Source organism: Ciconia boyciana, chromosome 3 (genome assembly GCF_034638445.1).
Source record: "Ciconia boyciana chromosome 3, ASM3463844v1, whole genome shotgun sequence".
Lineage (NCBI taxonomy): Eukaryota > Metazoa > Chordata > Aves > Ciconiiformes > Ciconiidae > Ciconia > Ciconia boyciana.
The window spans coordinates 2829953-2854344 of NC_132936.1; the positions used below are offsets into that span (position 1 = coordinate 2829953).

General features: G+C 37.9%; 1 protein-coding gene across 3 annotated transcripts in view; it reads right to left on the minus strand.

The window, feature by feature from the left end:
• KIF13B (kinesin family member 13B) overlaps positions 1–23256 on the minus strand; it is an 84366-nt gene extending 61110 nt beyond the window's left edge. For 2 of the 3 annotated variants that reach the window (XM_072858252.1, XM_072858249.1), the window contains exons 1-13: positions 23200–23256; positions 21391–21483; positions 20559–20739; positions 20067–20154; positions 18565–18699; positions 16399–16511; positions 15861–15972; positions 10806–11018; positions 7777–7887; positions 4718–4852; positions 2633–2763; positions 1506–1592; positions 327–517 (exon numbers count right to left, since the gene is read on the minus strand). In XM_072858252.1, coding sequence (XP_072714353.1) covers positions 327–517; positions 1506–1592; positions 2633–2763; positions 4718–4852; positions 7777–7887; positions 10806–11018; positions 15861–15972; positions 16399–16511; positions 18565–18699; positions 20067–20154; positions 20559–20739; positions 21391–21483; positions 23200–23230 — 1621 coding nt within the window. In that variant the 5' untranslated portion in view covers positions 23231–23256. The remainder of the gene's footprint in view (positions 1–326; positions 518–1505; positions 1593–2632; positions 2764–4717; positions 4853–7776; positions 7888–10805; positions 11019–15860; positions 15973–16398; positions 16512–18564; positions 18700–20066; positions 20155–20558; positions 20740–21390; positions 21484–23199) is intronic. The other variant, XM_072858250.1, reaches the window with a different exon arrangement.
• Between the last annotated feature and the right edge of the window lie 1136 nt (positions 23257–24392).

Below are 24392 nucleotides of genomic sequence, written 5' to 3' on the forward strand. Positions count from 1 at the left end.
GGTTTCAGAGATAGAAATCACTACAGTTAATGCCTGAGTGAGACATAACACAAGAAAAATAAACAACCAAGTGAAAACACTTTGATTTGAGGCTGCAGTTCCACCAATATTCCAGTTTTGGCTTTTTCCTCAACAGGAACTGCCAAACAAAACATTCTGTGGTGGTTTTTTTCCCCCCCCTCGAGTGCTAAAATGGCTACGATGAGTCATTCACAAGAAAAATTCTCCAGTAGGAAGTTATAAGGGAAAAAGTCTGTGGTTAAGAGTCCCTGAAGATGTAAGCTCATATTCTGTACCTATTTCCAATAATTTCTGTTGCTTCTTACCATTACTACCAAGTGCCTTCATAGTGACTTCCATCTGGGCATATTCATAGCTGAAGTTAATCTCGCTAGACACCTCACTGGAATTGTCTCCATCTATGTCCAGCTGTTCAACACTATTACTGCACTTCATAGAGTTGTCTCGCTCTTCATCCTCATGATCAGCCTTCTTTTTCTTCTTTGGCAAATTCAGCCTTTAAATAAGAACAACATTTTTAAAGAACTATTAATTGCTCAACTTTGAAACAAAGGGTTGCTTTCAAAGATTACTAAAATTAAGTAGATTATCCAAATCGGTAGACTTTTCCCTTTCAAAATTTGTTGATCTCCTGTGAGTGTAGTTTTCTTCAAGGTAAACAGGGGAGTTCAAGGCAAACTAACTAATCCATTCTACACTCTAATAATAGAGAGTACCTGATATTACTAATCATATAGTTTAGATAACCATTAATTTTTTCAGTCGTCCCATATCCAGATAATTTAGAGGCAATAACGAAATTATATCCCACTTCTTATGCAGATACTTCTTTCAAGCATAGAAGAAAACAATTAAGTTTTAGATTAGCATTTAAATCCACTGATCTTTAAGGTATTTCAGACCAGACACAGAGGGTTTCAAGAATACAGTCTTCTGCAGTGATCCTGTCTGATACAGGAAGGTCTCAGGTATGGCTGGAGCTGGAATTCCAGGGAACAGAGAACACAGTGCCCTTGTAAGACCCAGATCTCTGTATAAGATAGGTCAAAAATCTAACACCTTAGCTGCAAAATCCAAAAGGCAACCTATCCAAGTCAAAGCTTGGGTGTAAAGTTTTCACTGTGGAAGAGTGGAACTTTAATATTATGTGGTACAAAGCCACACTGAAGTTACCACCTCAAAAATTAAATCTCTTCAGTGAGATAATAGTAGTGATAACTACAGCAAGGTCCTCATCAGCAAGGTTACAGTCCCTTGAAAATACAAGAAGTTAAGTCAGCCTATTGCTCTGAAACTAAAATCACACACAGTTGCCAAGACATCTAGCATTCAAGAACAGCCAAACATCAGCATTGCCTTTATAATCCCAATGAAAAATAAATCACCTCCTCCTGCGGCCTGAATGCTTCACTGTCATCTTTCCTTATACCTTAAGATAAAACAAAGTTGGCGCAAACTTACAATTTCTGTAATATTTTTTGTACCTGAAGAAGTGGTTGTTCCCCCACAGTATTCTGTCTCCATGATGTAGCTGGATAGGATATGTGACAGCAGAACCATTTACGAATGTCCTGTGAAAAGACAAAAATCTAAAGCAAATGCATCTATATACAGCTTAATTTTTTTTCCAGTACTACTTTCTTTATTGTAAGTAGTTAAGGTAGGAGAACAGGTTTACAGATTGCAAACAGGGAAAATATCCCCAGAAACTTCATTCACCTACCCTGTGCTGTTTTATAAACTCCTCAAACTCAGCTTCTTTTGATTGTTTAAGCTTATCGAGTTTGGCACTTTTGGATAGATACTATGACAGCTATGTCTGGGGAATATAATTAGAGCTTAAAAATGAGGGGCCTGAAAAAAGAGGATGTCACGGGAAATAAACACTTTTCACACTACTTTGACTAAGACATTAGAGAAAGTTGCTATATAAATAGCTTAAAGACAATAAACTAATTAGAATAATCAGAAACTCTTTTATTTCAGAGTCAAATTAAGCCTGAAAATAGGATCATAGGATAACTCAAATTTGAAGGGAATCTCAGTATGTCATCCAGTCCAATCTCCTGCTCAAAGCAGGATCAACTATGAATCAGGGTAAATGTGAAATTCTTGAATTTTGTGTATCTAACAATAAATTATTGGAGATGCTGCCAATGCATGTCATTTTGTGATCAATTTGAATATACCATCTGCTTTTCAAGTACTGCTACTTAATCAAATAAAGCAACAAATGCTTCAGCAGCTCTTTGCATATCAACAGATTTCCAAGAAAATTAATTCAAATTTTGATAGAATTACATCTACACAGCTACAAATCAGTGAGCATCTACTTGCTGAAAGCATATGTGATTTACTCATTCTCTCTTTGAAAACTTAAGACTACAGACACCATCACTGAGAGAAGTCTCCTTAGAACAAAAGATATGAGTTGACAGAGAGGGAGATGGCAATTAAAACAAAATGTTAAAGGCAGGATACAAGAAGTAGAATTTTCTTATTTCAGACTACACGGAAAAGTTCATTTTTTCATTATCTTTTTGCATCACTAATCATACAATACTAGATAAAACTACAATTATACAGCTGAAGCCGTATTTTATTCCTTTACCTAGTATTTTTTTGAGGTGTTAACATAACCTGTCCTTCTGGGGTGATGTCTATAATGCAGTGTTCAGGAAGAATTCCCATTCCACACAGCTGGATATCTTGAGAGTTGTCTGAGCCTATTAACGTGTGCTCCTGGGAAAAATTAATTAAGATGTTAGCAATGGATTGCAGAAGTTCACTAGTTCTAAATCATCCATTCTCCTCCTGGATATATCTTGTCAAGTAGTTCCAAAATTTGAAAGCTGTTCAATACTTCCCTTAGGAGGGAAAAAGAAGAATGAAACATTGCAAGCAAATCCTCGCTTTGTCTTACAGTAACAAGTAGGGAGCACTGAGGAAAGTTTACAGGCAACAGTTAAATCCGAAGATGAAGAGGTTTCTATAACTTAATTGTGGAATTCAGTGCCTCGGGATGTTGTAGAAGCCAAATGTATAAAGGAGTTCAAAGAGGAATTAAGACAGGTTCAGAGTGGTTAGACCCATGGCTATTACGCAGGTTCCATGTAGATCATCCAACGGCTTAGGAAATTCCTGAAGTACTCGAGGCATGAGGGATTTGGCAGAGGAAGGATCACTCCACACATACCTCAGTTCATCCATTTCTTTTTTTAGGCATCTCTGAGCAATTTTTGAGGAACAGATACAATAGTTTAGATAAGTCAGATCAAGTTGTTCTTTGGTGCTAATAAGAACTAGTACATATGCAGCTCAGCATTAAAGAGAATGGGGGCAAAAGATTTACTCTGAGAAGCAAGAGAGTTTAACCTCAGAATTTTAGGCAAAACAGGTGTAAGTCCTTTTATCGAAAGAATTTCAAAGCACAGGGATTTCTACACCAGAATTCTCAACCAACAAAATGAATTTGCGTGATGAAAAAAAAAAAAAAAGACTAACTGAAACACACAACACCTACACCCCATGCAAAGGGGTTTTCTCTAGAAAAGGAAAGTAGCACAGTACCACCTGAGACTTTTCTGCTGGTAGTGATGGGCCAAGGCCTGTTTTCTGAGCAGGCTTTGTCTCCAGTGTACTCTCGTCATGTGTTCACAACGAACACCACAGAAGTCGGCTCTGCTTCAATCGCTGTCAGTGTCGAGGCTGATTTAGCAGCTTGAGTCACACTCTGGACACCTACGTCCAAGGCGCCTGGAAAGGATTCAATTCTTCTCCCAAAACCTCAGCTCAGTTCTTTTGTCCTTTTTAATGTTTTTTAGCAGATACAACACTGAGAAAGTTCCTTCCCTTGCTTTCATTGAGATATCACAGAGCAACTATGACTGATATCAAAGAGGAGCACGTATTTCCTGAGACCGACTAAACCAAAACCATCTGCCAGCCCAACTGCTAATTCTGTTGCTGTTTTGAGAGTTACTATAGACCACTTCAAAGAGAAGAGAATGATTTAATGTGAAGCTCAAACTGCCAATGTTCTTACACTGCTAAATTTTTAGAACTTGTATTCTAAAATGTGACTTAAAAATGGTTGTATCTTGTTTCTCCTCCTGACTCCAGATCATGTCTACAGTTTGTCAAACTAGAATAAACTGCTCAAACGTTTCAGTGCAGAGTCCGAAAGTCACGTTACACGTTTTATGTTTAACATCAGTCACAGGGACTGCACATCAGCAGAAGTGCTAAGGCAGAACAGAACTTGATTTGCACTCCTGGCAAGTTGCATGAAGAGGAAAAAAAATACATTTTATAAACTGAAGTCAGTACTACACATGTAGAAGCAAGCTGATTACTGATATGTCCAGATAAAACACTTTTCTGCGTAAAACCTTGTGAAAGCTGGCATAAAATAAAAAACAGAAGACAGTTTATAAAAGAGAGCATCTCTAAATTTCTTTTAAAAACCAAAACAAAAACATAAAACTTCCAAACCTTCCTCTCATACAAAGAATTAAATTTGAAATAAAAAGGTTGTACTCATATTATTTTTAATGAGGCAGTGAGTATCAGAGAATGCTTTAGATATGCAGTTTTTATAACATTCTCTAAGTACACCTCTGCCAATGGCATTAGAAGCCCACCTCTATTACAAAAACAAAAATATTTATACATATATATCAATATTTATTTTTACCTTTAAATAGTATACCAGAAGTTCATTGAGAGCTGGATCTGCATTCAAATTAACCAGGAAGCACTTATTATCCCCAACTTTTATTCCAGAAGACTGAAGAGATATGCCAAGACTTTCCAACTGTTTCTGACGCTCCTGCAAGAGAGTAGCCATCAAAAAATTAAGCTTATTGATGTACGTACAGCCCTTCGGAAACGCATTCCTATCTGCCAAAGCCACAAGACAAAATGATGGGCAGCTACTTCTGAAAAAGGTATCTCTTTCTTCTGCAATAGATTAGATGCAAAAGCCTTAGTTATATCAAGCTTTGATCAGGGTATCTGTAATTTCTCTTGTCCTTCCACCTCTGGTCTCAGAGGGCTACGTGCTATGGTCTCGCAGAGTTGCATCTTCCTAGTGAAAAATGAAAACAGCTGAGAGCAGCACACTGCAGTACTGTAGGAGCTTCTCCATGACCTCACTGGAACAGCAAAACGCTACCACAAAGACATCTCTAGAGCCTTTTATTTTCTCCTTTGAGCTAAAAAGCAACAAGTTAAGTTAAATCCCTGCCAAGTCAAGCTCCATGTCTATCTTTTATTCCAGAGCAATCAAAATGACAAAAAACTGGCAACCTGCTATTTAAGCAATGCAAATAACACTTCCTACTGAACAAGAATAGTAGCATTTTGGATGGTGTTTTGTTCTTGTCAATAGACTTCATAGAATTCAACAACAAAGCATTACTGTGCAAAAATGTACATCTTTCAAAGGGAAGTGTTTGGGTGAAGACTAGAGCAGTGAAAGAGGAACATTAAACATTTCTGACTTAAGAACAGAAAGGGATTCTTCTACCAAAAAAAAAAAAAAAAAAAAGAGACAGAAGTGTTGAGAATTGTTCCCAGGATCATACAGAAACTGAAATGAGACTCACTATCCACAACAGCAAACAAAATTTAAAAAATAAACATGGGAGACCTCTCACAGAATTACAAGGGGGAAGCAGAAACAGGGGAGGGTAAAACAAGTAAGTAAAAAGATACAAGAGACTGCAAGGCCTTCCCTGGGATGCTGAGACTTAAAGAAAAAAAAGCAGACATTATATAGGAATAATGCTGGAACGTTTATTAAGGCTCTGGCCTTTACCTACTGCTCTGCTTTGTATTTATACACTTAGTAAGCCATACTATTCAGTATAATTCTCTGTTCAGCATTGGAGTTATACCAGGTCTAATCAAGATTAAAATAGCAAAGAGCAGCAAGCACAACTCCCTCTCGATTTTCTCTACTCTGTCTCCCCACAGACTTACAAAACCAACATAATGTCGTTGTAAGGAAAAGTGGTGTGTGTGTGTGTGTGAGAGAGAGAGAGAGGAAAAAAAAAGCCAACAAAGAACAGAGGAAAAACTGCAGCGTGATGTCAAAGATCTCTCTTCCGACCATCAGTGCCAGGCTCTGAAGTTCACATAACTCCTTATTATCTACAGAGATAAAGAACGTGTTGCCCAAAGGAGGACTTGGTCCACAGTCTAAATCTCATAGGTTTAACTTCAAGAAAATGAGCCAGTTTCTGTTAATTAACATTAGGTCTTGAGCAAAAGTTAACTCAAAATACATTAAAAGTATGTCAAATACGCACTAAAAATGTGAAAAATTGCCTATTCACATAGTCTTTAAGGCTTTGAACCCTTAGTGCCGCTCCATCTCTACAAACTGCCTCTTCAATAACCCTCATTCTTTATGAGGAATCATCCTTTCCTCGAAGATTTACAATTATCTCTCCATCCTACCCGCCTACCCTGCTACAATTTGACAGACAGATGTTGGTGGATGCTGGCCAAAAATAAAATGACTTGACAAGCCATGACATAAATGCCTTTAGCCTTGGGCCTCCGTAAGCCTACTGAAGATGGCAGAAGTTTCTTTCTGCTGGCTTCCAAGCGGTCCTCAAACAGCCTTACACTGCACAAACACTAGTCCTTATCCCTCTCTGGGGGGGGGGAACAAACCAACAACAACAATAACAAAATCTCACTTTTTCTACAGCTGCAAGGCTCATGAACTCCCAGCTCCGAAACATCGTAACACGCTGAGAGTTCAGAGACAAAGAGGAAGAGAGCTAAAGCAAGCAGCTACATGCAAACATCAAGGCAGATTTAGTCTGTAGCATTGAGCCCATTACTCCAGTTTTTCAACCTCCTCGCACACTCAGGGTTTCTATGCCTAGAAACTATTGTGTAGGATGAGAGCAGAAATTTATTATCATTATTATTTTTCACCTTTATATACAGGGAGGAAAATCCATGGTATGAATCTGCATTGACAGCCAGGAAGCCTTCATAGTCACAAGCAGCACTTCTTACAATGGATCTTTAAAACTAAAGTCAACACAGTCTATTCTGATTGTGTCATCTACAAGAGGGCTTTGTATCGGAGGCTCCGTTTTCTCCTTATTTATTACATGCTATTCATCACCTCTCAATAGTCCTCCCCCTCAAAAGCTCCCTACTGCAAATATACACATCAGCATTTGTGTGGTAAGAATTGGAAGTGTCATGCAATAATCGTGGTGACCTGCGCAATTTTTCAATGTAACCATCATATTCAATTACGGTCTGAGGCCCTAAATATCAGTGTAAGAGGTATTAAAACACACAGGGATCCTGAACAGTTCCATTTTTTAATATTCTGAATGCCCTTTGCCTTGTGTATTGAGGCACTCTGTACTTAACCTTGCATTTAACGCTCTCAATGCTCCATCTTTCGTCACAAACAACAATTTTACTGTCTGAAGAATATAAAATCCCTGTAATCCTCCCATCCATGGATTATTTTTTTTTTTAAATAACTTCTCCATTTGCATACAGTGACAATTTATTATTGTCACTGGAATAGTAATCTGGGAGGCACCCAGCTATCACAGGAATTAAGTGAAGCTTTTCACAAAAGGGCAGTAAGCTTGACCTACTTACCCATAAATGTGGGGAGAGATTCAGACAATCTCTGCGAACTGACAGACAAAGGAAACAAACCTATTTTTCATAAAAAGGGGGGGGGGGGGGGGCCAGAAAGCAGCAAACCTGTGCTATCTCCTCAGTTTTTCTTAATTTTTCTTCCCAGGTCACAGTCATTTCCTGAATCAACTTTTCTGATTCCTCCAATCGTTCTTTTAATTCTGGTGATTTCATAGCCTGCAGAAATAAAAGCAAATAAAACAAGAAAGCTTGCTGTTGTTTTCACATCGCTGTCACACAGATGGGGAAAAAAGGAAACATAACATTACTCATTTTCCAAGGCATACTCATCAGTAAGTAAAGGGTTTTTTAAAACATACATTGAATATAAATGCAGAATCCATCAAAAAGTTAGTTTAATTAGTTTCAAGTGCAGATGCTAAAGTGGAGTTTAGATACTGCAATGCAAACCAATTACATGATACTGGCAGATTTGCACAAAGATATTCAAACGCAAACTAATCTCATTTCTATACCAATATGAGTATCCCAAACGACTCACATCTAAACCAAGATTGTTTCTCAGATACTGCTGATCTGGCTAGCCACCATTGTCTCAGCTTGCTTTCTCACAAAATGGCAGTTAACACCTCAGTCACCTAAACTGCCATGCCACCAAAATATTTTTATTATTCATTTTGGTATGGCCTGGTGGGTGTGATTTTTTTCTTTCTACAGCAAATATCAAGGCACCCAAGGTGTTCTGTTTATCCACCTCTACATATGCATTTTACTGAGTGGATATCAAAAGAAGCTTTATGATGTGCTTCTGGACACTGGAATTCAATTTTCTTGCTAATCCATCTCACCTCTACCTTTGTTTTGTAAAACAGTCAAAGGCCCACGTTCCGTCCAAGGACTAACTTGAGAATAAGAAGATACGCCCACCTATCAGACACTCCAAAAACTGAAAGGACATCAACATTTTTATACTACATATATGTACTTCCTCCAGTCTTGGTACTGGCATATTCCTGCTGTATTACCTCGAACAGGAAGCCTGTGGACTTTCTTACATCGTTATTTCATTACTGCTAACAAGACGAAAATGTTTTTGGCTGGTAGGTATTTATGCAATGCCAATTAAACAATGCAAGCATCGTTCTCCATCAGATATTTCCTTACCACAAAACCCAAAAGTCCTCACAGGAATCCAAATCAAATAAGAGTGGCCTCATTACACTGTTCAAAAAAAGGAGCAAGTGCCAGGAGTGGAAAATCCTGTTTTAGGACAGGTGTTTCCTCTGCCTCAAGACACAACAGCCTAGGAACTGTCAGCTGATGCATCCTGTGTAGTCTTTTTCTGGTTGAATATCTCAAATACCTAAATACAGGGTAAAAGGGAACACGAATTCCACCCAGGAAGGAAAGTGAAGCCAAGGCGCTCTCCAGAACAAAGATTTCTTATGACCGATAAAATATGATCAGTGCAAAGGAGCTGGACACTACGGAGCAGGACAGGAAGATGAAGGCCAGTTACTCGCAAGGTCTAAGTCTTGTTTGTCTATTTATTTGGACTTGGGGCAAAATTACACAACATTTTCACATGCTTCAACTGTGAAATGCGCTAGGTAATTCTCCTCACTCCCTACAACGCTTATAAAACCAACAGATATTTGGGCCCAGATCCACACCAGACCAGCAGGTGTGCTTCTCTGCTGAAAGCAGTTAGTTTAAATTCCCAGCCAAGGAAGGACAAGCTGGTGGTCTTGGCACAGTCAAATTAAAACATGTGATATTAATTTCGACAAGAAAAGATCAAAATGTGTGGATTAAAAAAGGAAAGGGGAAAAGAGGATAATGCCTTACTCTTCTGGGGGCGGGGGGGAAGTAAACTGCCAAGTTGTGTTCTGCCTTGGCCGTTTAGGAAAGAAAAGGATACTGATACCAAAAGGAAAAAAACCCCAAACCCCAATTTGGTAACCTCTATATTTGGAAGTCAGCTTTGAAAATGTCACCTGACTGTCATAACGAGTCAATGTTTTTGTTCACTTAAAAAAAGTTATTTATGCACATTTCTGTAAGGACAATTAGATGGGCTACAAACATAATAACCTGACAAGACAATGAATGTGATTTTTGACCCCGACTGTGTAGCCTCTTAATAGCCAACTACACCGTTTTTTCCAGGCTCTTTGTCAATGCCACTGAGATGACAACTAGGGTGGGATTGTAATATTTGGAAAAGGAAGTAATTATTACTTCATATTTAGGAAACACTACCTCATTACTGTGGAAAGCTGACATTATTTTGGCATTAATGCTCACAAATGAAACTAATAGGGAGTACTTGCATCTCTCTGAGTACTGTTAAGTCTGTGGTTCATATTTTAGAGGAATTTTTAGATATTTAACTTGAGATACCTTAAAGAAACTGATATACACTTCTTGGATGCTTAGCGTATTAGGCAGCTCAGATGAGAACAGTCCAAAATTCACCAGTCATTTCTAATATCACAGCCAGCATTCCTTGCATACCTCATGAAGCAAATACCGTAATCATAATTTTTCTGAATTGCAAAATAGATGGATTATATCATCATTGCTTTTCCACATTTGAGAACAAAACTCAGAATTACGCTAGTTCTTGGCCTTCATCTAACATTTAGACCATGCTCCTTTCACAATTTCATTGAGGTAGCTATGCAGATAATCATAATATTGTCTAGTGCCTGGAAGAGATTCAATTTAGAACAGTTAAAGCTTGTAAGCAAGCATTATTTAACTGAATTCACATCTCGCAGGATGTAGCCACATAGAATTCTTAAAATACACCAGCAAAGCTCTGCCTATAAACTGCACAATCTTAAGACTCCACCCCTATTCCTGCCTCCGTGTCCTCTTGCTTTTGATCCGTACCTCGCAATAAAAACAAGATTGCTCAACAAGGTGTTCAAACAGAACCTGGTATCTCATGTTATCACCTGTGTTTCAAGACTGACATACAGAAAAATGGAAAGAAGTGATATAAAGGGAGATTTCTCAGAGATACCATGTAGTAATTCTTTGTGGTGTTCATTTTTGAGAGCCAGGTAAGAAAGTCCTCACAATGGGGTTTACAGGACTTACTGGCTAGTCAAGACTAAAATTTGTACCTCTGCTTTTGTGAGCTGTTCTCGCAGCTTCTCCACTTCTTCACGGAGCTCCCGAATAATGCGAGCATTGGGGTCTTCGTTCACCACAGCATGATTAACAATGTTCTTGGCCCGATCTGCATACCTCAGTGTTGAAAGGGTCTCATCATAGTTGTCTGCTGCGGGGCTTACTGTTGCTACCATGGCAGTCTTGCTGTTACCACCAAGGCTATCCTGGAAAGTGGTAGAGGTTAAAGATTAAGAGAGAAGGTTCCTTTGGCTTTAGCCAGTCAATGAACTTAGGCAGAGAATAATAACCTAGGGCTGGGAGTAGATGGGGGGGACAACTAGTAACAGAAACATTTTTGTCGGAGCTCCTCAGTTCAAAATTAATATTTTAAGCTGTGTAAATCAAGGAAAGTTGTTATTTTCAATTGTCTTTTTTTTTTTTCCTAAGTACATTTAGGAAATGTCATTCCTGGCTTTCCGAATCAGTTTCGGTTTAAACAGGAATGAAAACAGTCCCTTTTATGGGCTTTATGGTGCCTACTAAGAGCTTCCAAGGTTTACTTCCATGTTTTCTGCTTAGGTTTATAAACCAGAAATATAAGCACTTCAGCATTAGACTTCTCAGATGCTATTGAAAGACCTCAGGAAAGATCATGATGAATTCAGAATATCTGATTTTAAAGACTGGAAACGAGATGGTTCCAGTAAGTACTTAATTTAAATTACTTAAAGATCTCCTCATAAACAATATAGTTGAATTTATCCGTATAAACATTTCAGAATGGCACCATTCCCTTCCCCCCACTTACACAGCTCACAAATCTAAATCGAGTTATGTAAGAAATTACCCTTTTGGAATTTGGTTGACAGAGAAGGGTGTGAAACCACATTCCTGCAAGGCAGTGTGTCGGGGGAGCGGGGGAAGGAAGGAAACATTCAATCTTTTTATTGATCACAAAATTGTGTTTTAAAAGTTTGGCCAGTCTAAATGATAAAAGATTCTGTTATAAGTTTTGCAGCAAATCTTTTCTTTTTTGTTTGGTTGGGTTTTGTTTTTTGGTTTTTTTTGTTTTTTTTTTTTAACCAAATATCCCTTTCTGAGACGAACCATGCTATTAACTTTCGTCTTCAATAACCCATGAAATCTAGGTCAGGCATTGCCATTAGAACAATCTCACTACATTACCTGCTTGTCTAACCATTTCAATTACAAAGCACACACATAGTTTTCCCTAACAATCATTAAAATGCCCCTTTAAGTATTTCTTTAAAACTCTCTCTTTTGCTGCATGATGCCTAAAATAATTTGACAGCAGTCTGGCTGCTTCAGTGGTCAGACAAGCACTGACCACACAGACGGATGATGTTGCTTTGCTGCTGCATTGGCAGCACTCTGCTCTCTCTGGTCATGCAAAAGGGCTGTTAGCTCTTTGGGTAGAGAATATAAATTTCATTTGTAGAGTGTTCAGCACTGTGAGGTACACCAGCATGCTTAGCACTTTCGGGTAAGAGTATTTATAGAGAAGTCAATCGAAAATAACAGCCTTCTGACTGATACCAGCCCCGATTTTTTTCCTCATCTGAGGAACAGCCAATGTTTACTCCCATAAATACATGGCTTGGGAGGATCCACTCTGTAACACACAAATGTTTTTCCAAAGCATTTACTGAAAACTTTAAAAAGACTAACAAGAGCACATGACTCATTCGATGGGATTTCTGGCTCTACAGAAGCCAGGACTTTTCTTCAATCCGTCAACGGTTTTCAGAAATTAGGAATGACACCCTGTAACTGCAATCCCTGTTCTGCATAAAGAGATGAAGTTTATCAAGGAGCTGGCCAGGTACTCCGCTTCCAAATCAAACCTTAAGAGTTTGCACTTTGGGAACCTCCTTCACTGCACTAATTAGCTCCAAAATAGGATTAATTCATTATTTGAATTGCAACTCTGCTGTACAGGCAGCTGAGAACGCTGTTACAGTGATACACCGTAATTCACAAGACACCCATTATAAGCTGGGTAAAGTTCCTCTTGTACTCTGGCCATTCAAGCCCAATGGCAGACTTTCCGATAAAGTTTTATGTATAAAACCGTTGTGCTGATTTCACTGGTTTCTTTAATGTTAAGCAAGAAATGCAGACAAATAGTAAGCCAGCCTCTCATTAGTGAAGACAGCATCTGCAAATTACCCCAGAAAGGCTGGGATTGCATGTGATAGAGACACACGCAGAGCGGAAATAAATAAGTTTAGTTATTTCCAAGACTAACTAGCACAGTCTTCTCTAGCACCAAGATTACTGTGAAAAGAACTTACAATGTAAAGATTTGTAATTATATTTTTAAAAGCAGCCATCAGTAAAACATACAGGGCTTCTGAAAAAAATGGGAAAATGAGATGTTTGTATGACCAGAATTAGATAAAACCAAGAGGCTAAAGAGTTGATAAGCTATTCTGCTTCCCACACATAACCTGACACCACTCTTCAAGCCTCCCCTTGCAATAATATTTTTCACCTGGTACTTTCATCTATACATCCTCAATAAAATTAAAGACAAAGTGTTAGATCTTGAGATCTCCTGAACTCTACTGGTTTCTCAGATTTGTAGAGAGACTCTATATGACAGATATTCCTAGTGTTAGAACACATTTACTCCACTTTGGCATCATAATTAAAAGTTGAAAGCTAGGGAGAAAGACAGCCCACCATCTCATGGCTTCTACAAACAGGCCTCTTTAAACGAATAAATCCCTCCTTTGATCTTTAATTAAAAAAATGTTTAAATTTTCCCCTTTCAAAATAAAGCTTCTCTTCAATGAGCTTGTTTGTAAAAAATCCAAAAGCCCCAAATCTTTTGTTTGCACTTAACATAGCTGGATGTTAAAGACACAAAGAAGGTTTGCTTGAAAGAAGGCAGAACAAAAGTGCGCTCCTATTTGTGAGCTAAAGCATGTGCTGTGTACGGCCATCGTCACAGTAGCTACAATGCATCAGACAGGTGCTAAACAGGAATTTCAGTCTGCTTGCTGGATTTGTTTAGAAATGGAACGGCATAACTAATTCTAACAGCAACGCTAGAAATTCGTTAGGAAAGTTTCCACTCTGCTTGCTCAGGCTATGACAGCCACATCAGGAACCCAAGCACACATGCCGCTGGAGCAAACTGAAGCAAACTGCATGCTGGTTTTGTTCCCATCTTTGCAGAGAGCCAAAAAGCACTTGTTTAATTAGAGTGAAAACTCAGTGTAAATATATAGAGGCAAAAATACATTTAAACACTAAAAAAAGTCTTAGCACACAGAGCATTTAGCACTCTGAAACGAGGACTTATTTTACTGTAGAAAAGCATAGACACTACTTCTGTTATGCCATTCTGATTTTTATGTAGCCTTCATGACTGTACTATTTGATGTCCAGTATCTGCAATGTTTACTCTGGGGAGAAGAGAAATAGTTTCACAGTAGTCATGCTAAAAGGTTCATTAAAAGACAGCACTGAGAAAAATGGAGGCTTGTGGTGTCAAGGGGTTACATGAGTAGAGATTTTATTTTACTTAAGCATTGAAGTCAACTTCGTTTTCAAATCTCCTTAAGGAAAACATATTTTTTAATCTCCACACCTCCATATAACTTGCAAGTAACTTTTTCTTTTCCTTTCCACATGTGCCATTAAATCATAGGGACATCAGATTTAAACAACTAATTTAAACATCTAAAAACACTGCTAAGAATGGGTGGGGAAGCAAAGCAGAGTATTCAAGACAACAAAATCTAGCCAGAGCACCTACAAAAGTAAGAGGACAAAAAAAAGCTGGTGGTGCCAATAATCAGTTTCTTCCCAGATTATATCTTTCTACTAACAAATATCTTAGTTGCTCCTTGATAACAATAAAACAGAGCACAAGGGAAAAAAGGAAACTTGGTAAGTTAGTATTTCTGTGAGACATGGTTACAAAACATCCTGGCAATCAAATGATGAAAGAGAAAAATTCTAACAAAATGACAGGTTACAAAAATGAACTGAAGTCTTCTACATATGACACCTAATTCAATAATCCTTCAAAATCCAAGTCAACCAAGCCCACTCAAGCTGTACCAGGCAAGATAAGAAAGACAAGCCACCTTTACTAGCAGGCAAGCTTTTTACAGATAGAAGTGGCTACATTTGTGCTTGCCACTCATTCAGAGAACAGGAGAAATCCAGATGACAACTATACCTAAAATCAAACTTGCACTCCCAAGACTTTTTGTCGTTAGGCTACCACGCTTTACGGCCACTGTATCTAGGAAGTAGGAAGAACAACAAAAACAAAAGCTTGCCTTTTAATTGGACGTACATAAAACTCATATTTAACAATTTGTTTTTTCATTTAGACCTTACAGATCTTCACCCTAGTGCCACCATGATACACTCTTCTTTTTTCCCCCCAAAAATACCACCAAATAGTCTCCTATGCAGTACAGAAAATGATTTAACTGCTCATTTCACATGAATATGATGTGAAAAGTCTTCTGACCTGTTCCTCAGACTGTAACTGGGATAATGCTCTGCAGTTATACTCTGCTGACAGAAGTAGATCATATTAACAAATATATTAGATAATTAGGAAAAGGTAGTAGTCTTAATGAAAATCTTCAAAGCTAACCATGCCAGTATGTAAAATTCAGTTGCATGTGGCAATAGCCCATATCAAATTAGCCCCAAGCTTGTGTGTGAAACTATATGTAAACTGACCCATAAAAGATAATGCTGTTTTTTGGTTTTGTGGTTTTTTTTGTTTTTGTTTGGGGTGTTTTTTTTGTTTTTGCTTGGTTGGTTGGTGTTTTTTTTTTTTTAAAGTTCCTTATTCTTTAGGCCATTACAGGTCAGCAGAAGACAGGGAACATATTTAGTCTGTAGAGATACTAATGGCTTACATCCAGCTAATTTTCCAAAGACAATCATGGTTAACCTCAAAACCAGAAAATGAGGCAAAAGAACAGCGTTTTATTTAATTTAATGGGACTGGTCTCCCCTTTTCCTCCCTTTTATTTCTCTTTAAAAAAACCCAAGATCAGAGTACTTACTTTAAGTAACCAAGTGAGCACAGAATCGCGATAAGGAACAAATTTGTTCTTGTTCTTGCCAGCAGCCTGATCTGCCAAGGCAGAAATAACCAGCCCAAGAGTTGTGAGGGATCTGCACAGAGAGCACAAGCAGTCATTAACAAATGTAAAGATTCATAAGTCAAATGCATATTTAGACAGTCACTTTCTCTCCAAAAATGAGTTCTGAGGAAAAAGTTCCTAGTACAGTTTTGATCATTCTTCTCTCACAGCAGCTCTACTCCTTGTTTTCAGCCTTAACCACGTCTTCACAACACAATTACGTGGTAGTTGCAGGAACACAAGTACAGAATGAAAAATGCCAATCATTTTAAGTAGGCAGAGATCTCATCCAAACATCTAAGAGTACTGTATGTCAGAAAGAGAAATAGAGAGAAGGGGAAAAGAAAACTGGCTACAAGAGCTTATATTGACTTTATCCTATTTTACAAGTATGCTGTATTTAGCAGTCGTGATTGTACTGATGACAAAACGAAAAGAAATAATCACAGAGTCTTACTTGTTAATGTTGCTTCCTTCTTTCAGCCTGTCTCCTGCAGCACCAGTCTTAGTTGCCCTTTCACTACCTGCTAAGTCCACCAGACTCAGCTTGCCCACCTTCTCACCTGACGTCTGCAGAAGGAACCAGAGAACAGCTACTGTTAGTTCACTCAAGTTAAGTTACGTAGTTTGATGTATTTTCAAACAAGAATCAAGTTTCATTTCTTGGTGCAGACTCTCTGCAGCTGTCCCAACACCTTTGAAAGTCATTGGACTTGAGCAGTATTCTGTGTTAACTTACTAGCTGCTGCTTCAGAACCAACAGGAGGATTTGAAGTCAGATACGCTAATATCTTCAAGACATCTCAGAAATCTCCAGAGGAGAGGAACACAGGGCATATTAGTAAAATGTTAAACCAAGAAAAATGCAGAGGTAGTACAGGCCAAGGAGTAACAAAGACAGACATGGGGTCTACAAACCCATCTTGAAAACAGTCTCCTAGAAATCTCAGATTTTATACCAAGTTTCTTCTCTGTTTTTCAGAGAGTAAGAATGAACATGACAAGGAGCATGTTATAATGTACAAAAATTATTACAATTGCTGTCTCCTATATCCTTAACAGCTTCCTAGAAAGCAATCCAAGCTATGAGAGTATTTAAACCTGTAACACAGATTTTGTTACAAATCCTTTTCTCTCATTTGACCCAAAACGACATGCTGAAACACTCCATGAATTTCACATGTCAATTTGAAGTTGAAGAGCCAACTGTCATTGAGAACAGTTTGCTCACACCATGCTCTTCTGAACCATCTACAACGTTAGCATCTCAGTATCACAGTTGCAAAGTGCTATGTTCCCCTAAATGAACAAGAAAATTAGAATCAATATGCTTTCAAAAATGTTACTCTAAGCCTCTCAAAATATAGCGTGATCATCAGGCCATACTGAAAGGCATCATTTCCAGGACTGAAAGGACCAGCAGATAGGAAAACAGAGAAATCTGTTCCAGAAACTCACATGGTGGTCACTGGAAGATGCAGAAAAGACAGACAAGCAGAACTACCACCTGGCATCCAGGCTGACCATGACCACACAAAAAATACGTATGATAAGTATGCAGTACAGCCACAGCAAAAACAGAATGACAAACTACAGCAAATCAAGGAGTTTGGCATAGTAGGACTGCTGATTTGAAGTGCAAAGGGAAAAAAAAAAAAAACAAAGAACAAGGAAAATTGTTTGGATAAGAAGATTGGTGGAGACCGAGAAATGAGGAGGGGAAAACATCCAAGTGCTCATTATGCTTTACATTGTTTTCAATATTTAGGCACATACATGCCTTAGATTTGCTCCGTGGAAACTCAAAATTTCTCCAAGGCTTTGAAGACATTAAAGAATTGCCCAAGCACAGAATCTATCAACAAAGTTTAAAGAGTTTTGGTATAGGAGATCTATTTCAGTTTTAGTTTATCACCATTTTCTGTGAGGGATTAAATAATATTAATATAAATGTATTTCACACCCACCTCCAAGGAATATTTACATATAAGGAAATGTAAAGAAAAATACGTTCACATTTAAATGTCTTTTAGATATTTAATATATATACATAAGAATATTAAATTGATGTCGTACAATGCAAAATTTTTGAAATGAGTAAGTGTTTCTGTTTATGAAGTTGATCATTTCTACATAATTGCATGAAATAACCCCTTGAAGGAGATTACCAGATGTACACTCAGGTGTTCTTCTATTTTTCAGCTACACATGATATCTTTAGTTTCTGCTCCAAGCCTGTACTACACACCATTGCTTAAAAAGAAGTGTTTCTTTAGTTTAGATTCTAGGATTAGGAAATCCTTCCTGCACCCTCCAGCAGGTCTGCTTCAACTTGGGGCCTGCATTTTTGCTTTCCATTTCAAAAACCACATTTCCACTTACAAACCTATTAAAATTGATTTCCCTACATTGGGGCACAAGCACACAAGCATTACGAGGACTTAGCTAGACAAAGCCATAGCTAACCTGAGCCAGTGCTAGCAGTGGACAAGGGCAGGAGAGAGTAGCAAATGACCTCCTAAGGTCCCTTCCAACCAACGTTTCTAAGAGTCTGTGAAATACATCAAAGCAAGAGACACACATCCAAGCTTAACATTTGGACCTTGTAACTTGTTTTACTTACCCCTGATTGTACATCATAGAGTGTGTGGGTGAGGATAATCTTGAAGACTGCGTGAGACCTACTGCTCTCCTCATTCATGTTGGTTGCAGCCACTGTTCGAGATTTGTTGCCCTCGGACATCAAAGACTCTATGTCCTAGATACAATTTTCACAGCCATAAGCATATCTGCGTTAACATTCTTTTCAATTATCTACCGAAACAATCTTATTTTGGTAAAATACAGCAAGTATTTTCCCCACTAAGTTTCCCAACTGTTTATTCATAAAGTGTGAGAAAAAAAATTGTGATCTCCCCTTTGAAGACTAGAAATTACACAACGTTGTGACATGCATATTCATCCATTACCTCTACCTGGATATTAAATTATCAACAAAAATAATGCACCTGGCCGCACATAGCAATACTCAAAAGCAAAGGAAAAAAGTGAGGAAACAGCAATTCACATTTGAACGCTGTAACATTTTAGCCTCAGTTGTCAGACGCGCATTCTTGAAATCTGTAATACTGACATTAGGCTCAAAGTTTTATAAAACAGAGCCACACTGAACAGGTCATTATATTCCTCCTACATATAAGAGCTTATAAAGTCCTCTGATATCTTAAGTTGTGATACTTGCTCCCCTGCTTAAGTGTTTTACAACAATCCTATAAAATAGTTAAAACTTTAGAGTCTTGGGCTTAACTTTTATTTAAGCATCTCTAGCTGGATGATGCTAAAAAAACACAAAAACCAAACAAAAGAACACCACAGACCACTTTGACTCTGTGTGCTGTATTACACAAAGCTGCTGGGCAACATGTAAAGGAAAAGCATGCAATGTGTCTTGTGTTAACAGAAACCACCAAAGCGAGGCAGATGAATACCTGGAGAGACTGCAATAGAAAGGACTGCACCATTTTCATGTTTTGCTTAAGATGACAGAATTCCATCCCATATTTACTCATTTCTCCCACAGCACATTAATGCTTCTTAAAAATTAGAGCATTTTGTGAATGCCTATATAAACATTTACTATCCAGCAAGCAAGTTTCATGCAATGTTCTCAAGTATTTGCCTTGTAAACAACCATTAGCTTATAATTCCAGCGTGCCTGTGTGCTACTAGTTAAGTTAAAGTACTAGCCGTCATGCTATTGCCTAAAAAGTGACAAAATGTGGTACTGAAAGCCTGTCTCTGCTAAATCCTGGTGCTGTAATTAATCATAGAATGCCTTCTCATAGATACAGTGTACACTCATCTTAAGTTTGGGAGGAAAGCTGTTTCATGAAATAGTTGAATTACTTCCAGAATTATTGAATACTACAGGATGAAGATGAGTTTCTGCTCTTAATTCTGTTCTCCCCGCTGATCACAATACAACAATCCTACAGCTCTCTTGCTCTAAAATCCATGTTACTGCCATGGCAATTAGCAGTAGCTTAATAATTTTGTTCTGCTTAAGGGACAGTACCCTAGGTGTTTAGGATGTCAACACAAGCCTTTCATAAAATTGACCCTTACCTTGTAGCTAGCAACAGCTAGTTTGGATAGGCCATCTACGTAAGGACCATAAACACTGTGTTCTCTAACTTTTAATGACTGACGGCTTCTGGTTGGAAAAAAAAAAAATTATAAGCACATAATGGACTTAAGACAACAGTTATAGAAAGTAAATTTCTCACTGACAGATCTCAAACATGATGGTCTTACAAATACCATAATAAAGCACAGAACAAGGACTATAATGCAAACAAAAAAGCCTTATGTCTACACATAAAATGCTGACATAGACATTTTTATCACTTCATAAAAGGTAGCATTAGGGTGAGTTTACTCCAAGCTTTTAGTCTTTCTACTTTATTTTGATTTAAAATGAAAGGAAACTGAGATCAGGAAGAAGCGAAAGCCATCCTACATAAATGCGTTAGATGGGATCCATTAAGGCAAGCTGGTTATGGAAAGGAAGAGTGTATGACAACATATTACAGTGCTCCTGACACACAAACTACTTACCCTTTTGGGTCAAGAAGATCTCTGACTTTCTCATTGTATATCTCCATGTAGGATACTTCCACTTTGAAACTCTGCTCTTCATTTTCCTCTTTCTGTGCTCTTTCAAAGAGTCCACTGCAAAGTCTAGGGATTAATCCAGGCTGGTCAGCAGTACCCATCATTGTGTATGATTTTCCAGATCCTGTGTGATTGAATCTATGATTAGTGTACATACAACAAAGTTTCTTGCTGTGCAGAACTTTGAAAGGAAGTAGAGAAAAAGAGGTCAAAAAAATTTGCATTTCAGTGAAAGATATTTGTGCAGTTTTCTATTTTAAAGCAACCAAAACACCATTTAGCTAAAGGCTATTTAATTAAAAGGAAAAGCAAACCAAGAAATTGAGTTCAAACTGACAGAGAAGACTTTTTCAGGTAGGTACAGTCTCACTGTAGATGACAACCCACTAACACCCACATATGTGCCACAATGAGAAAACCCAGGTGCACAAGCACACTCATTTTTGCATATGACATTTAAAATAATGATTGAGATCATTCCAACTACAGATGTAGAAAACATGAGTGATGCACTGAACTCAAGGACAATCACGATCATTCCAAAGATTATAATCAAAGGTGTGAGAAATAAGGGTAGCCAGCAGCAACCGACAAAATCCTATTTCTCATCCTGTCCACCTTGTATCTAACATTACAAAAGAGAAAAACATTTCTTATCTATGTTACAAGGCATTTATCCTGAAACAATGTCACAACAGCCATGAAAAGTCTCCAGTCAGAGCATAACACCTTTTGCATCAACAATATTTTTTGCTTACGTCCGGAAGGGACTTACCAGTTTGCCCATAGGCAAAGATGCAAGCATTATAGCCTTCAAAGGCATTCTGAAGAATATTCTCTCCAAGGCACTTGAAAACAACATCTTGACCTAAGAAATAAAACACACAAGCTAACATTCTAACAGAGCAACAGATTCCCCCCCGCCCCTTGATTTGGATCCTTCAATAATTATGTAAAAGCAAACAGTGTTTTCCTGCTGCTGTTGCCCAAATAACGTATTTAGCATCCCGTATTTTCTCCCTCTACAAGACAAAGACCATCAGCCAGTAGAGGTGCTCCAGATTTATGCTACTGTAAAAATCAGAAGCTGTGATTGTCATGCATATACCTCTATGTGCTTAAAACAACATCCTATCAATGTTCATACTCAGAAGTTTTATCACCAGAAAATCTACTACCAGCTGCAGAATTTCATCCACCAGTGAATGACACCACCTCAAAAGGTACTCAACCCATACATTTTAACAACTGCCATTTGATTTTAATCTAGAGCAATTAGTAGAGCACTAGATAATTTTACTGTACACGTACAAGGTATTAAATAATACCACGAGGAGATTTTTGCAGAGAAAGAATCACAACTATGTGGTGATTCAGCAAAATACCAGGTATGTCACTTCTTTTGTAATTGAACTAAATCTGTAGGAACAGCTTTTCGTCTCCTTTTCCAAGCAGAGGAAGAAATGCTTAATATATTTGGGTATTACCTCTTTAAACAAAACCTCTATTTTCAGAATTTCTTTTACAAGCAGAGGAATTAAAGTCTGAACAAGACATGGCAGAACTTTATGGACTGAAAAGTCCTCTCAAATATCTTAATGCTCCTGAAAGCTTTTCCTTTCTCTCATTGATTGAAGTCTGTATCTTTACAGCCAAGTCCACTCACAATTTTATGCACGCAAAACTCCCCATCAAAATGACTAATAGCTGTGCCTAGCTAAGCAGAGCGGAAAGGTTTTGGACCAAATGCTTCCAATGTATAACAGACCATAATATAAGTGACATAGGCACCTCCATTAGTTTGAGAAACAAAAAATTTACCTTCCATTTGTATGGCTGAAAGTGTCACTTTTTTCTCAATCCTCACTAAATTACTATTCATGAGTTATTTGTTAGAGAAATTAAAACCTAGAAGCATATGCATCTTTTATTTTTCTTGTGATTTTTTTAAAAAATGAATGAAAACAAGCTTAACTGATTGCCAATTTTAAGAGATAACAAGTATGAAAGGAATATATCACAAGAGTGGTAAGTCCAAATATATTTCATATTTTACCATAACTATTTGACAGAATGTGTCATAACAACACACAGAAAACTTTTAATTAAATACATTACATGTTCTCACCAGACCATATGAATTCACATACCCCTGTATTAAATTAGGATTTTTTTAATACTCCATTATTAGGTTCTAATATGATGCCAAACTCCCATCAGCACTGTGAAACATGAAATTACATATAGCAATGTTCCTCAAATCCTGAAAAGAAACGGGATTTGATGGTTTTAAAATGACGGACTTGGAACAGTATTTTAAATAAAGATGTAAATATGAGTAACCCTTTATTGTGATGGCTTTCTCAATTTCCTACACTGCAAACAGGTAGCAATGCCTATTGCTATTATCATCTTTAGAGAAAAACAGGAAAGATTGAAGGTTTTCCTTTTTCTTTTGACAACAAGCAGTCATATAGGGGACGGCACTTCGTGCCACATGGTCTGTGCCCTGCAGCAAATCTTGTATTTTAATTAGATCATTCGCACTTAGAGACAACAAGCACAAAGCTACAGTAAATATTACCTGCATATTTTTCTTTGACAGATTCATCCATAGACCAAAAGCAGTGATCGTAAGCAAACACCTGTAGGAAAATAACCAGGAGGACACCTTATAAAAACTGTTGTCAAATCAAACACGTTATCCAAATTTTGACAGTGCTGTATTATGTTGGCTAACATCACGCTCCTCGGGGCCATTCTGAACATAACACACGTTCCCACAGAATTACTTATTTTCTATGAGTTTGAAGCCTAAACAAACACTGCATATTCCTATATGCAAGCCTGTTCCTTGCTTTTATTTGTTCCTTGTTTTTATTTCTTCCTTTCTACTCTGTGAATCCTCTTCCATGCTCTCCAAAAGCTCTCCACGTGGCAACCGAGTGGATGTCAAGGAGCTCTCCTTGTCTTCCTTTAAACCCATCCTTGCAATTCATTTTTCGCAAGACTTTCTATTTTGCAAACTGACAGATGTCCCCCTGGCTCTTTCTGCCTACCATCTCCGGGTGTCTCTTGTCTGCATAAATTAAAAACCTGCCTTAGGGTAGGAACCTCTTTCCATACAAGAGGAGTATGTATTTATATACCGCTGACAAACAGAAGCGGCCATCACTGAAGTCGAATACTTATAAAGAACAATATAGAGCAAGTGAGTTTTATCCTGAGAAGAGTAGCGCTATAACCTTTTTAAATAGAAAAGTTTCAATTCTGTGGTAAATCCATTTAAAGATCCACAGGCACCTTTCATCATGAAAGCTGATCTCCACTAAGAGAGCGCATATTTTGGAACCTCAGGCTGCAAAAACAGGCATTTGCAAAAACAACTCCCCTGGATACGTATTTGTAAGAACAAAAAATTCAGGGTAATATCTGACCTACATTGACACAGGCAAAATTTACTCTGTAGGGTATAAGAAAAGGGAAGGACGATGTGTTGCTCTTTGGCTGTTTATTTCTCCCTTAAGCTTAATGAAGGCTGCTCTTTCCCCTTTAGATGTTCTGTGTTGCTACGTAGCTGTTTGCATCACTTCAGATCACATTGGCTGAGCAAGCGCACCATGTCGGCATCTCACATCCACCTTCTGAACCCTCATTCCATTATTTCTGAAAATTTCATTTTATCTGTGAACACATTTTCCTGTTCCATTTTAGTGAAGTCTGTTGTCTACATGCTAAAGGCACTAACCACAAACTAGCACCTGCGGAGGTCAAACT